This window comes from Notothenia coriiceps, unplaced genomic scaffold (assembly GCF_000735185.1).
Source record: "Notothenia coriiceps isolate Sejong01 unplaced genomic scaffold, NC01 NC01_scaffold00014021, whole genome shotgun sequence".
In the NCBI taxonomy this organism is placed as follows: Eukaryota; Metazoa; Chordata; class Actinopteri; order Perciformes; family Nototheniidae; genus Notothenia; species Notothenia coriiceps.
This window is the reverse complement of record NW_011346722.1, coordinates 258,854-273,008: the sequence shown is the minus strand read 5'-3', so window position 1 is coordinate 273,008 and position 14,155 is coordinate 258,854. Positions and strand designations below refer to the sequence as shown.

General features: G+C 41.4%; 1 protein-coding gene across 3 annotated transcripts in view; it reads left to right on the top strand.

Moving 5' to 3' along the window:
• myo3b (myosin IIIB) overlaps positions 1-14,155 on the top strand; it is a 61,255-nt gene that overhangs the window by 29,793 nt on the left and 17,307 nt on the right. For 2 of the 3 annotated variants that reach the window (XM_010774465.1, XM_010774464.1), the window contains 10 exons: positions 2,334-2,413; positions 3,210-3,230; positions 4,355-4,432; positions 5,196-5,401; positions 7,479-7,590; positions 7,739-7,901; positions 8,302-8,382; positions 9,476-9,572; positions 10,948-11,002; positions 11,893-12,016. In XM_010774465.1, the coding sequence (XP_010772767.1) occupies positions 2,334-2,413; positions 3,210-3,230; positions 4,355-4,432; positions 5,196-5,401; positions 7,479-7,590; positions 7,739-7,901; positions 8,302-8,382; positions 9,476-9,572; positions 10,948-11,002; positions 11,893-12,016 (1,017 nt within the window). The remainder of the gene's footprint in view (positions 1-2,333; positions 2,414-3,209; positions 3,231-4,354; positions 4,433-5,195; positions 5,402-7,478; positions 7,591-7,738; positions 7,902-8,301; positions 8,383-9,475; positions 9,573-10,947; positions 11,003-11,892; positions 12,017-14,155) is intronic. The other variant, XM_010774466.1, reaches the window with a different exon arrangement.

Here is a 14,155-nt window from a genome sequence, read left to right as displayed (position 1 = left end):
CCCCACACCCCCCACCTGCCTCTCTCTTAATTTGCATGCTTACTATACTAAAACTCTTCCTCTCTCTTTTTTATTTTCATCATATGTCTATTTAAGAGCACTGACAAAAGTATGAAAAAGCCTCGAACTATAAGTAGAAACACATGTGGCCTTTTTCTGAAATGAAACCAAAGAACAAGTCTTCCCTTTTCTCGCTCGTCTCTGTGTTTGAATAATTATAACCCACATCATTAGACAAGATCCTTTCTGTATCTTAATTAGAAGGTCTTCTTTCAGGCCGGACATCACAGGTGCTCCCTTGGTTTCATGTCTCTGGAGACGGAAATCTTTGAGAATACTGACTATTAACCCATGCTCTAATCATCTAGTCAGGAGGGGGTTTGAAGCCCGCCAGAAGAATGAATTAATACGACCCGCCAAGGAATATATGAAGAAAGCAGTGAGTGTCCATTTGCAAGGCTTAGGTACAACTGTCATAGTTTCTCTCACCGCGGCGCAGCGCCTTCATCTCCCCTTGATGGTGTCATGGAAGTGAGAGGCGTGAAAGCACAGTGACACTCCGTGAGCTCGTTCCACTCGCAGCCGCTAATTCATCATGACAAATGTGCTCAGATGATCTGGCCCAGCAGCACTAATGGGGAGAGGAGCGAGCACACTTCATTTGCACAAGACCCACTCCAATTAATCCATCCAGCTTTACTCTGGGCTAATTGGAGCGGGGCCCTCCCTGCCTGTGTGCTGGTAATATACCCGACACAGTTTAACAGCTCCTGTTCTCAAAGATCATACTTTTTTGTGTGTGTGTGTGTTTTTGTGTTTATTGTGCTGGAGGGGCGTTTGGAGGATTTAAAATGTGTCCCTGTGATGCTGAACACAAGGCCCTCTCACTAACATGTGTTCATAATGAGCAATTAACTACCCATATGTCCATGTTATCATATTTTACACTTTTCTTTCTTGTATTTTTAGGTTGAGATTCAAAACCTGTGGATACTCTGACAAACACAATATTAAAAAAAATAAAAATACATATTTAAATGTGACAGGAAATCTTGAATTGATGTGTTTACCAAATCCAAAATATATTAATCGCAGAATAAATAAGTAGATAAATAAATAAAAATTAACAGATCACTGTCAAATGCTAAAAGCAGTATCATCATCACTAGCTTAAAAGACTGTTTGAGTCCTTTTGAAGCTCTCTCACATGTTTTGACTACTGCTGTGTGTGTGTGTGTGTGTGTGTGTGTGTGTGTGTGTGTGTGTGTGTGTGTGTGTGTGTGTGTGTGTGTGTGTGTGTGTGTGTGTGTGTGTGTGTGTGTCCTAAGACGCCACATTGCCTTGGCTCACTATAAGACCTTTGGCACAAGTTGGACGTTCTTTGTCTAAAGTTAGAAGTGGTCTGGTTTGTAATTAATCCATCATAACTTGATTTTGATCTCTCCAGTGTTTGATTGATGCTTCTAATGCTCACTTGATAGTACAGAGACCTCTGAGAAAGCCACGCGCTGATCCAGTGTTTAAGTTTTTGGCTCGTTGTCAGACTGGTCCTGAACAACTGACGTGAGTCTTGAAATTGTAAAGCAGAAGCCGACTTTATATTAGCATTTTCCAACTTCGTCTGTGTGCGGTAGAAAATCTAGAACAATTGTTGGCCTGTCACTTCAGCTTTATCTTAAAAAACGTACAAAGGTTTTCCTCCTTGCCATACACGGCTGCTTGGGTAACGCTGCCTCCTGTGTCTGCAGACGTATTTTTCTAAAGGTGTGTGTGGCACATCTGTGCAGCTATTGTTTATTCATGGAGTAAACCCTTTGAAATGTGTTAAGATACTTCCCACTCATTATAAAAATCCTGCCACCCATGGATTAGGACTTTGATGTCACCAATCCTGCTTCAAAGGCTTCTTTCACTGCTATTAATCACAGTTTAGCCTCTGAAGATATAGCCAGAGAAAACATTTGGACATCTTGTGCAGAAACTTTGAAATGTTCAGACTGTCTTGCATATGCTATGTTCATATCCTTTCCGCTGTGTGTGGGGCTGTTGGACTGCTGTGCACGCAGCTGCACTCCTGAGTCCATGGGACTCAGCTCAGATTTAGACTCCCTCTGAACTGTCTCTAATACTATGCTTCAGTATGAACCTCACTGTTCACTTTGTTTTTCTTAATATCTTGCATATTGAAAAAGAAAATCACCACAAAGATTTGCCTGTGTCTCCATGTTTGATAGTTCAATAATCATTCCTTCTTTTTATTTCACACAACTTGTTTAAAGCTTTAAATAAGAGCTGACACTACCACTCGTGGCTGTTTTCGATGTTTGAAACAGGAAATCTGGCGACGTCCAGAGCCCGGGTCACCGCTGCCTCCAGATCTCTGCCCCCCCAGCTCGGTTCAGGACGCACCAAGGTGAGGCTCCTGTAGCACAAATCCTCACACCTGAGAACTTCATGTTTTTTTATTTGTTGCTCAAAGGCATTGCACCATAAGAACCCCAGTAAAAAAAACTTGTGCTGTGAAGCGTACCCAGATTAATTGACTACCCTGTTATGTTTGCTGCGTTGCTTGTGGTGATGTAGAATCGCCATCTGGCATTTAGTGTCTACGGCATAAAAGTGTTTTTCAGACTAACTAACTATTGTTTTTAATTGGCACTAAAGTGTTGGGGGGAAAATGTAGGTCCTCCAAAATAAGCTTATCATTTCATGAACATGCTTTATTAAGAGGGCAGGGTAATTTCAGGAGTCTAATCCACTATCATTCTTCAGGTGGCAACACTCAAAGCTCAAAGCAGTACACTGAAAATATTATATTTACGTCGAAATGTATTTATATATCTTGTTCATACTGAGATTCTGAAAGCAGAATGTCTTGGTTTCACAAACACTACACTGTGTTTTACCGCAAGAAAGATGGCCAGAATGTTTCTTTCCAACTTTCTTCACTCCCACTACAATGTTTTCATTTCACTGCGTCTGTTTTTCTTTATTTAAGGGGAAGCATTTGGTCAAATCATAATGTCTCCAAGATATGAATCATATTTTGGAATTATAAGTAGTTTTCTCTTTGTCCAAAAATGAAGAAAACGTTTTCACATTATGATTTACTGTGGAAAACCCCTTAAAGGTGAATGTCAGCTTCTTGTCTATCTACTTCTCTTCTTCCTTTACTTGCATGATATTCGCCGACCCGTGCTGGCTCAAAGTCTCCAAAATACCTGTTGAAGGTAAGAGCTAATAGTAATAGAAATATAGTAAATGGGTCAAAAATATGTTTCTCAGTCATTTACAATTAGCAACCTTTTTTTGGGAAATGCACAAGTTATTTAAATCAACTCGTCTTCATTGTAATCCAAACTGAAACTTTATTTATCTTTCTCTAACTTTGAATTCTGTGCAGCTTCCTTCCTCTGACATCAATCACCGCCTTGTATTTGGAAAATGTAAATCATGTCTTTTGAAGTATTTTTTCACGCAGCAACAAATGTGTGTTATTAAAGTAAACAACTGCTCTGTAGAGTATCTTCCTAGATTATAGAAATACTTAATGTGCAACAAACAGATGCCAAAACTTTCTTGAACTTGCCTTTAGCACATACTCAGTGTTCTTGGAAAATAAAGGGTTTCTTTAGCACAACCCAATGTGATTGATGTGATATGTATGCCTCATGTTCTCAGGAGAAAGTTGACACAAATTGACAAGTTACCAGTATGCCCAGATTAAAGCAGAGTGACGGTTGTTAGAGTAGTGGAAGTGAGTCCTCCATAACCATTTGTACTTCTCTGTGATCTCCTTTCAAAACACCAGTGTCAAAGCCTCCGATTCCTGTCTTCGTGTAACCCAGAGAACGTTTGACGTACTTTTCTTTCTCTTCACTTGGGTAGAATAAAGAATTAAGATATGCACTTTGCTACGTAGACTCACCATAAAATATCTATTGCATCATTAATTTTGATGAAGCCATGAACTGCTAAGGCCATTAGAAAGCTTATATTGTGTCCTCGTTAATCCGTCGTCGTCGTCGTCGTCGGGATGACTGTCTGCTCGGTGACGGCTGGTCTCATTTCTCAGAATGCTCTGCAATTTTCCCATGCCCCAAAGCAGTGCAGACTTATTCTCTAGATTGTTAGCTTTAAGTGTTTATGGGGCTATGTTATACAGACGGCACAGTTAGTACAGCTGTGTATTCCCAACTGGCCCATTTAGAGGAAGGAGACCTGATGTAAAATACCTTTATCTCTACTTCAGTCAGGTTGCAAACAAACTGAATCTTATTTGAGTCTGCTGCTCTTTGCCTGAGTCTGGCCTGTTTATCAATGCATCGTGTTCATGCTGGATGTTTGTGTTGAGGTGGACACCATGGAGATGATGCGTCACCCTGAAGAAACCACCAACATGAGGAGACAGACTGTAGCCTCCTATTTCCGTGTATGTGTTTCATTTGTTCTGCTTCCTCTCAGTCTGACAACAAGCAACAGTTTGGACACAGTAGGAATCCGTTTTTTAAACAAACAAACAGACTGTTTCACGATTTATCAGAAATATATTTATATGTATATATATTACTCTTTAAAAGAAAAAGGAATAATGACAGAACTCTGCAAATGTCAACAAAGTGACATTGTTAGATTAAATTAGCCTAAATCTTTTTATGGAAATGCTTGAATCAGATCAGGTGTCTCTATTTAAGATGGATTTCAATTTTATAGATTATAAATTAGAATCGGCTAACCTATATATTTTTGTATGTCCCACTCGTGGAGATAGAATGCCACACATTTTGTAAGAAAAAATAAGTAGTTGTGATTTTTCGTATGGTTATAATATGTTGACAAACAATCACAGCAGATGTTTTTTAACATTTGCATAATAAGTAAAGCAAAACTACACAAGAAATTCCTCAATTATTTTGCAATTTAGAAAAGGAACTTCTAATCTGCTAATTTAGTTATTCACATTATATTATGAGAAAGGAAAGTCATTCTGCCTAATTAATCATGTCAATTACTATTAATACTATTCAGTTTAGAAGATATAAAAGACCTCTATGTCTGGCAAAAAGTAAAAGTGAGATCTCCATAACTGAACATACACCTTTGCACTGTGACAATATGAAGACATATGATAACTGGTCTTTGTTTGTCCTTGTTCTCTTCCCGCTGCTTCTCATTGTCTCCTCGTGTGTCTGCAGTACTCTCTGATGGACTTGCTGTCTAAGATGGTGGTGGGTCAGCCACACTTTGTGCGCTGCATCAAACCCAACGATGACAGGCAGGCGCTGCGATTCAGCAAGGAGAGGGTGATGGTGCAGCTGCGCTACACGGGGATCCTGGAGACAGTGAACATCCGTCGCCAAGGATACTCCCACCGCATCCTGTTTGAAGAGTTTGTCAACAGGTAGGAGCGTTGTAAGACAGGCAGCACCTACGCTCTGCAGCATGTGTGCAGCACAGCCCCAGAGATAGAGCAGAACAAGTGAGCTATGCTCTGCATCACACAAAAACACGGGTTCTTTAATGAGATCGGGGTACAAGTCGAGCAGAGCAAGAGGCGGACTAATTGGCAGTCATTAGTGATAGTGCAAGACAAAATCCTACAGCTCTTTTAACGGGGTGAATACTGCACTCCGGAAAATATGGATACAATTCAAACAGGGAGGAACTGTGATTATAAGGGGAGATGCATTTTAATGGATTTCCTTTTACTATTCATAAAGAGTTTGTTCTTAAACTCAGTGACCTGGAAAAGCTCAAATGTAGTCTTTGTGTCCCGTTGGTATTACATTAAAACACAATTAAAAACAAGATTTCATCATTAAAAAAGGGGGACTTTACGTAAGGGTGTTGTTTTTAAAAATGTGGGACAGGATAACTGTTGATACGCACTCCTGTTCAAATGTCCAACCCCAAAATGTTAAAAGGACCGACCCACAAATCCCCAACTCTGGTTATGAAAAAATACACATTAGACAAGTCTGTGGGAAAATGCAAGAGAACTTATGTTTGATCAACTCTCCTTTGAAAAATATTCTAGCCACCTCTTATGTGGAGACTTAACATGATATCAAATGTAATTAACTTGGCTTGTGGCCTGTAGGGAACAACTTCGAGAGCCTGGTTAGTCTCACTGCTTCAGGGAAGCTTTACAAATTATGCTCTAGTTTGGTGACATAAAACTTTGAATGACCACTTGTTATTTTCTTGCGTGTCCTAGTTTTGTTCACAATATTAGATATTAAAAATGTGATTCTCGGGAAACCATGACGCAATGATTGAACTTTTCTCCCTTCCACACCTCTGTATGAAGTGTGTGAATGAGAGGGTGTACTACCTCTTCAGACTATATTTTAACCTTGATACTGAATCCATATGATCCTACCTAAGCCAGGCAGAAGTCATACAGACAGACCTGAACGGCTAAACTGCACCTTTAGTGAAAACTGATTTAAATTTGTGCTCTCATATCAAAGGCTTGTCTGATGTTGCCAAGCAGTGCTTTGTATTTACCATCAAAGAAATAACAGGTATCAACAGGAATTAGAATGAAAGGCTGTAGACTGAGGCGGGGAGCGAAGTTCAAAGAAGTTTTTCTTCTTCTTGTTGTTCTTCTTTTTGACCAACGCCAGAACACAAGAGATGAACCAGTCGTTTTGGAGCCTTGATGTCCCTGAGCAAACAGTTAGAGCCACTTTTGTCCTATGCTGGTATTTTGTAAACTCCAACAAGAGGATCAGGGGACGGATCCAGACGATGTGAGCGATAAAACCTGCAGTGGAGCTGATGAACACCGATAGGCCGGCCTGATGGGCATCTTCTGCGGCCACTGAAATAAGAGATCCATTCAAAAGAACTCCAACAAAGGGCCTCTGTTGAAGAGTCATGTCTACGTCAGGCTCATTTTTCTGCTTTGACTGAGCAGGCGATTTACCAGCTATGATGATACTTTTATTATAAACTTTATCAACTTAATTTAGTAGTTCTGATGAAATAAAAACATCTTTCCTTAACCTATGTCGGAGAAAGTAACTTTGAAATGTTGTCAGATACATATTACGTTTTTGTAATCCACAATCGGATCGAAATACTTTCTAACTAGGACTATGTGATTAAACACATTTCCCAAAAAGTCAAATTCAACAAATGTATTTTTCTGACCACAAGCATGAATCCTTTATTTAAAAAATCTCTTATTTTTTACATTGTGCTGCATTTTCTTGAAACTATCTTTGTTTAATGGATACATTTCAACCGACAAATGTCATCAAATCAAAAATGACCAAAGAAAGCAGTAATCAGGTTTCCTTTTTAAAGTGTTATCTCTGATGATTGCAGTTTATTTGCTTACTTTCATGTTATAATCTGATCACGAAATCTATAATACAACATATTGGGTACAACTAGGCTCTGCTCTTAAAGTGCTTTGAATACAGTAGATGAAATATGTCTTTGTTTTCCCTGTGCCTTCTCTCTTACAGATATTACTACCTTGCGTTTCGGGCTCACCAGATGCCTAAGACCAGCAAAGAAAACGTTGTTGCCATACTGAAGCGGGCCAAACTGGAAGCCTGGGTGCTGGGGAGGACAAAGGTAATGTGATTCTTACAGCAAGACATTAAACAAAAACGAAATATGTGTCAGAATTGTACATTTGACCTATAATCAGTACATCATTTACCAAAGTCTAGGTTAACTGTAGATACTGGGATACTGTAACGTGGGCTGAACATCCTGTCAGGTGTTCCTGCGGTACTACCACGTGGAGCAGCTGAACCTGCTGCTGAGGGAGGTGATAGCGCGGGTCGTTGTGATCCAAGCTTACACCAAAGGCTGGCTCGGTGCCCGACGTTACCGAAGAGGGAAGCAGAAGAGAAACCGCTGCGCCGTCGTCATCCAGTCAGGTACACTGGTCTATTAAATAAACACAGAACAAAGGAAATAAATGATCAAACTTCAGTGAAGTAAAATGCTAATTAACATTCTGATGTATTCTCTTATCACTTAATGATGAAACTTGAATGAATTTGACTGTTTTTTTTTTTTTTTTAATGACCTCGAGTCTGTTCTGTGCCGACGAGTCTTCATAAAAGAGATGAGTTTGATAACCACAGCTTGACCTAGGAGGGTTAAGAGAAATGCTTCAGAGCAGACAATAAGACCTCAGAGAGTTCAAAGGGATCCATCCCTCTGCCACCTGGTTTAGCAGTGTTTTGAAGTAGGATCTTGTGTAGTATGTGCAATCTATTTTGTTTCACAGAGGCAGGTCAGCAATCTCACACACTACCCTTTTTTTTATTTAAGCTTGGAGGGGCTGTGTTGCTCGGCGGAACGTCAAGAAAATCAAAAAGGGGCGAGATGAGGCAGCTACCTGCATTCAGTCAGGTAAGAGATGTTATTTTTTTTAATGAAGTTCTTCATATATTCAAGTGCAGACCTCTGGAATTTCTCCTGTGTCCGGTGGAAAGAGAGATCACTTTTTCATACATTTTCAAAAGGAAACGGGATAAAGGGCTGAAAACCTTACGTCTTTGTGAAACACCTTTTTGATCTCAATGAGTGGCCTACGAAACAGTAATAATTCATTAATAATGCATAAAGAAAAAGCTTTTGAAAGTTGGGGCAGCATTTGGTCCTCATGTTTCAGAAGAACAGTGCATACTGAGATCCTTTTTTCCTTTCATCTCTTTCCCAGTAAAGGCAAGAGAGAGGCTTATCCCTTCTGTTTCCTCACGACTTCCTCTCTCAAATTCCTGGCCTATTACACAGCTCTCACATACCAGAAACAAGATGCCTTTTTATACTGTCAACCTTTTCATCTGAAATGTAAATTAATTCTTACTCAGTGTGCCTTGACGAAGATCAAAGTGGGCACATTAACCTTCCCGGGTGCCCCCCCCCCCCNGACCTGAACCTGACATAAGTGGGGCCTCAGCCCCCGGCGGAGCACTCCAGCACATTCACATTGTGTGTTCTCCGCAGCTTATAGCCTTTGAGGTGGGCTGCATTTGCATTCTGAAAATAAACAGATGCCTTTCAAATGTATGAGCCTGGTGGCTTCTCAGATCTCAGCGGGGCCTGGGGGACATGCTCACCATTGATCAGATTAGACCATGCAAAATAGAACCATGGCTCGACAATGTACTTGAGCTTTATTTCCCTGCACATATAATTTTACAAGAAAAACACAAAGCCCGTTGATGGAGTAAGTCAGCAGGCTCCGTTTACCATCAATCTAACCCAGTGTGTCTCAATAACCACACAATGTCTTCCCACTGCTATCCTTCTCTCCTTATATAGAGGATGCATTTTCCAGGCTGTTTTATTGCTTAGATAAATTGTTGTGATTTGTATTCATTGAACCAATTACATTCAATATCTGCCTCAGTAGACTGCATGCATGCTGTTTCCATGGATTGCACAGGGAGTGAAATGAGTTTCTGACCATGTGAGTGTCTGACTTTCATATCCTGTGCAGCTTTCAGGGGCCATCGGGTGCGTCGGGACCTTGAACCCCAGGGGCACATAAGTCATCCGGAGGCTGGAGGAAAGACCACCAAGGAGGAGCACACAGAGTGAGCTTTGGCATCTCTTGTCATTTAGGGTCTGCTCCCGTTTCCTGCAGTTTGTATTCATGTTTTGGTTTGGTGCCGACAATAAGCTTTGAATATCACCTTAAATAAATGTACCATAAAAGACAGCTTATTGAGCAAGAGACGTTGCTGTCACTCAGATGTTGCCCTGCTGCGTGATCTCCTCTTGCACCATAATGTAATGTTGTTTTAAGCAGAGGGCGAAGCTCCTCCCTAAGCACCACCTCTTGCAGTTTTATAAACGTAATAATAAATATCTTTCCACCAAGATAGCACACTTGTCTGACCACAAATGGGGTTGGGCGCTGCACTGGTCTCCAGATGTACGAGCTGAGCACTTTGTGTTTATTCAACATATGGGCAGGCCGGTCATTAAGAAAGTATGTGCTAAGCAGCAGAGCAGCCACCGACTGAACAGCAGCACACATGGTGTCGATGGCGGCTTTGAGCTCCATCTTTAGCTCTTCTTTCGGCACCATAACTCAACACAGTTATTGCAAATATCCTGATGTTTGAGATTACTTAATACACATCTATCAACGAGGCAAAATATGATATGTTTCATGTGTGTGTAAGAGCTCCACAAAACAACGCAAGCATAATACTATAATCTAAAAACACATGTGTGTGGAGTAGCATTGCTCATGCCATGTGTTCAAGGAAGCTCGGGTGACTTTTGGTCAACGCTGTGCATCTCTCCCAAGACCCACACTCCAAAATACTAGATTTACACTTCTGAAAATGTTATGCTTGTTGTATACTCAAACCGAGCGGAGCCCCATCTGGGATTTTTCTCTCCGTGTTTACAATCATATTCCTTGGTGAGAAAAACTTCAAACCTCCACTTAACAATTCTGTTTAATCAGTGTTGGAATCTCTCCATATAGATTTATTTTTGACATGATCTGGCCCATTTTCCTCCTGTAAGATCTATGTTCTCACCTACATGCTGTTCTTTTCCCTTTTGATATCCCTCCTCCCTGCCATGCGTGGATTCTGTGTTTGCATCCAAATAACAGAGCCTCCAGTTGCATCACCACGTCCAAACTGGATGAGATTCTGTTTTTCTCGGCTCCGAGCATAACTGCGACTGGCATGCAGCATTGTGTTTGCAGATGTTGTCTCATTTGGTGTTTTTTTTTTTTTTTAATAATGCAACAATGATTGATCACACGGAGACACATGTCCCTGCGTTGCTCTCTGCAAATTGCGTAATCATAAACCAGAGCTGCAATTAAATAAGGAGCCAAGTACAATTCATCCTTAGTTCTTCAATATTATGCTATAGCCAGACATGTACAATGTGTGTTGTTCTATTTGAGTTCCTTTCAGTAATAAATGCTCATTGTTTTCACAGGTCTAACATCCTACAGAGCAAAGAGGCACACGCGGATGACATACACAGAGGAAATGTAAGTATCAACGAGCATTTTCTGACGCCTGACTTTAGCCGTGTATATTAAATGCCGCTCCTCTACAAAGCGGCTTTAACCCAGATTACTCTTTGGGATTTTTTTGAGTCCTTGAGACAAAAGAGTTCTCTTGCTCCATCCTTCATCTCAGCGGAGAAGACAGGGTGGTACGGGAACGAGAGAATCAAAAGGCTGGAAATTCACGGCTGAGAATAAATGCTCGCTCTTCCCTGAGGTGATTTGTCTTTGCGCTCCTCTTTCTACAGATGTTAGACCCCTTTTTTAGTAAAGACCTGAGGTTCTTTGGTAGCACTTTGATATCCTGCTCGGATTCAATATGTGAAATAGAAGAGCCACTCCGTGACTTGGAGCACATCACAGTCTTTGAAGTCTGATCCAATTTTTGCTGCTCACCATTTGATGTTGAAAGGATGAAATGAGGAAAATGTACAGTTTTTGCCAGTAACTCTGCTGAGCATATGTAAGATTAAAAAAGCAAAATCCTTTGGAGGATGTACTTAGAAATGTTAAGCAGATTAATACTTTCCTATAGCTCTTTTATTCAAAGATAAAATTAAATATGAGAGGAAGTCTGTATGAGCTGTTTTTCACCCTCACAATTAAGTCAGTGTGGTGCTGTTTGCTCGGAGGTAGGGCTAGTGAAGGGGGATATGCAATTGCATTAGCATTTGATTAACATTGCAAAGCACATTAATGGGTTGGAGTTATATGAGTGCCAAATTGTAAATAAATGAATACAGTGTCTACATGATTAAATTGAAAAACACAACATACAAATACATTACGGAGCTTGCTTTAACTTGGGTCTATTTATCCGTTACTGTCTTTGACGTTACTCTTCTGGTTGTGTTCACGCCTCCTCTTTCAAGGTTGGCCTCGACAGCCTCGACAGACAAGTGAAAGACATCAAGAGAGACAAAGGAAGAGCCGAAGACAGTGTGACGAAGCCTTGCAGGGAGACAGCTAGACTGCGAGACATGCAGTGTAAACAAGGTAAGCCCGAGCACAGAGCTGGCGGGTGCAGGTAATTACACAAAGAGACAGCAGAAATCCCGCCTTAATGGATAAAGTGCCATTTTTAATACGGGGCCCCTTTCAACCTTTCATCCCAGCCGATCCTCTGCTGCCGTTCTCTGTTGACAGCAGAAAGAGAGCGGCATTAAAGGTGATCATTTCTGCGGTATTTTAATAACCCGGGTCAGCTCATCATAAACGTCTCATGGCAAGTGGGGGGGGGGCCTTCGAAGTGGCATGAGCACTTCAAAGCTCTCATTCTCCCGCACGGCGAGCCATCCACTAAGGATCCCATCAATGACTCTAATAGACCTGCACAGTAACGGTGACAAGAAAATACACAAACCCTGATTTGTTGAACATATGTTTGGTTTGCTTTCTGCCCCAGGCGATGAATTACATTAATTCGTGCTGCCTGGAAGGCTGAGTGGGTGGCTGTGCAGGGGGCCTCCGATTACGGCCGTCACCCAGCCCGCCACTGGGGTAGCCTGGTTAATGGGGGCCTGGCCCTTCATTAATGTTATTAGAGGGGTATGAGGTAAGAGACGGAGGTGAAATAGCATTTAGCGGCACGGCTGAGAGATTACGGGGATTAGACATGATAATGTAACACAGACAGGGCTCTCTAGCAGGCCTGGGATTAGTGTCAGCACGCCACAGCAGGTCTGGGTTAGATAGCGGCTAATTCGGTAATGCTGCATACAGGTGACCCCCGCTCCCAGGCATCACTGCTGCTGAAGGGAGGCAGTGTTTGATGCATTTATAATGTCAGAGCGATTATGGAGGGAAACGTTGCAGTAAATGCCAGTTTGAGGGCATTTTGCTCAAACTATGTTTTGTCCCATGTCACAGGAGCTTCAACAACAGCTGAATTACTTCCTTGTTTTCATCCTTTCTTTGTAGTTTGATTCCCAGCTACCTTAGGCTAGGATGTAGGCTGTTTCATTTGATGTGTTAAAGTCACATTCTCTCGCACTTAGGATCCCTCTCATCCTAAAATTGGCTTTAATATACAATATTTAGATGATTTCCTTGATGTTTACCATTAAACACAGAGCGTTTGAGCTCTGCAATGTAGCATAATGCTCTACTTTGTATTGTATCATAGAATATACATCCTAAAGTAACTTCAGCCTTACAGAATTTGAGAATTTCCACCTGTCTCCAGGAGCAATTAACCTGCTTTTCACAAGACGGAAATCAGCTTGCTGCTCGAGCAGGAAGAAAAATGTAACTAGATTTTAGAAAAAAATACTGGAAACAAATGAAAAAGGTAAACATTTTCTCAATGGACTAGCTAGCAAACACTTTCACTTGTTTTAAGAATGTAAAACATTTAAGGACAAAGTTGTTATTTTTCAGTTCCCATTGGGGGGTCCTGAAGTCCAGGAAGAGAACCGCTTATTTAATGCAGCCTTAAACTTTTCTAGTTTAGTCTCACTGGCATCATTTATTGCAGTAAGTCAAACACTCCCAGACTGCTTTTTGATATTTGGTAGGGTCTCAATACAGAGTAAATTAGCCTTGAGCACATGAATAACATTTCATATCTGACAGTTCAGTTATATTCTATTTAAATGTCCTGACAAAAAGAAAATCCTCTTCCTCTTCCGCCAAGGGCTTATTTTGTGGGGAGCGCACACAGATTTTCAGGTATTCATCGTCGCCCCTCTTCCTGCCTCGTTTGTGTTGCAAGGTCTGCTTGTGGCTCCACTTCTTTCAGGAAACCCTATTTGAATATGATCAGGGAGGCCACGGTGGCTGAGGCACCCAGGGCACACTTTGATCCCTGCAGATCTGAGGACCTTTTTTTTTTTTTATCCTGAGGTTGAGCGAGTCATGGAAGCCGTGCGCTGCCAGATGTTTGGAGACCAGCTCCTTCCTGTGTCTCATCCTGCTGTCGCCTCTGGTGATCACATCGCTTCTCTCGAGCTGGAGCTCGACCTGGAGTGTTTCAGGACACCAGTGGAGAAAGACTGAAAATTAGCCATGGAAATCGAATCACCCCACCCCTCCAGACACACGCACACTCGCACACACTCTGCTCCCATTAAAGCCAAAACACCGGGGCGTGACCTGGAACCGTTCAATGTGTTTGACGGACGTTGGGTCTTTTCT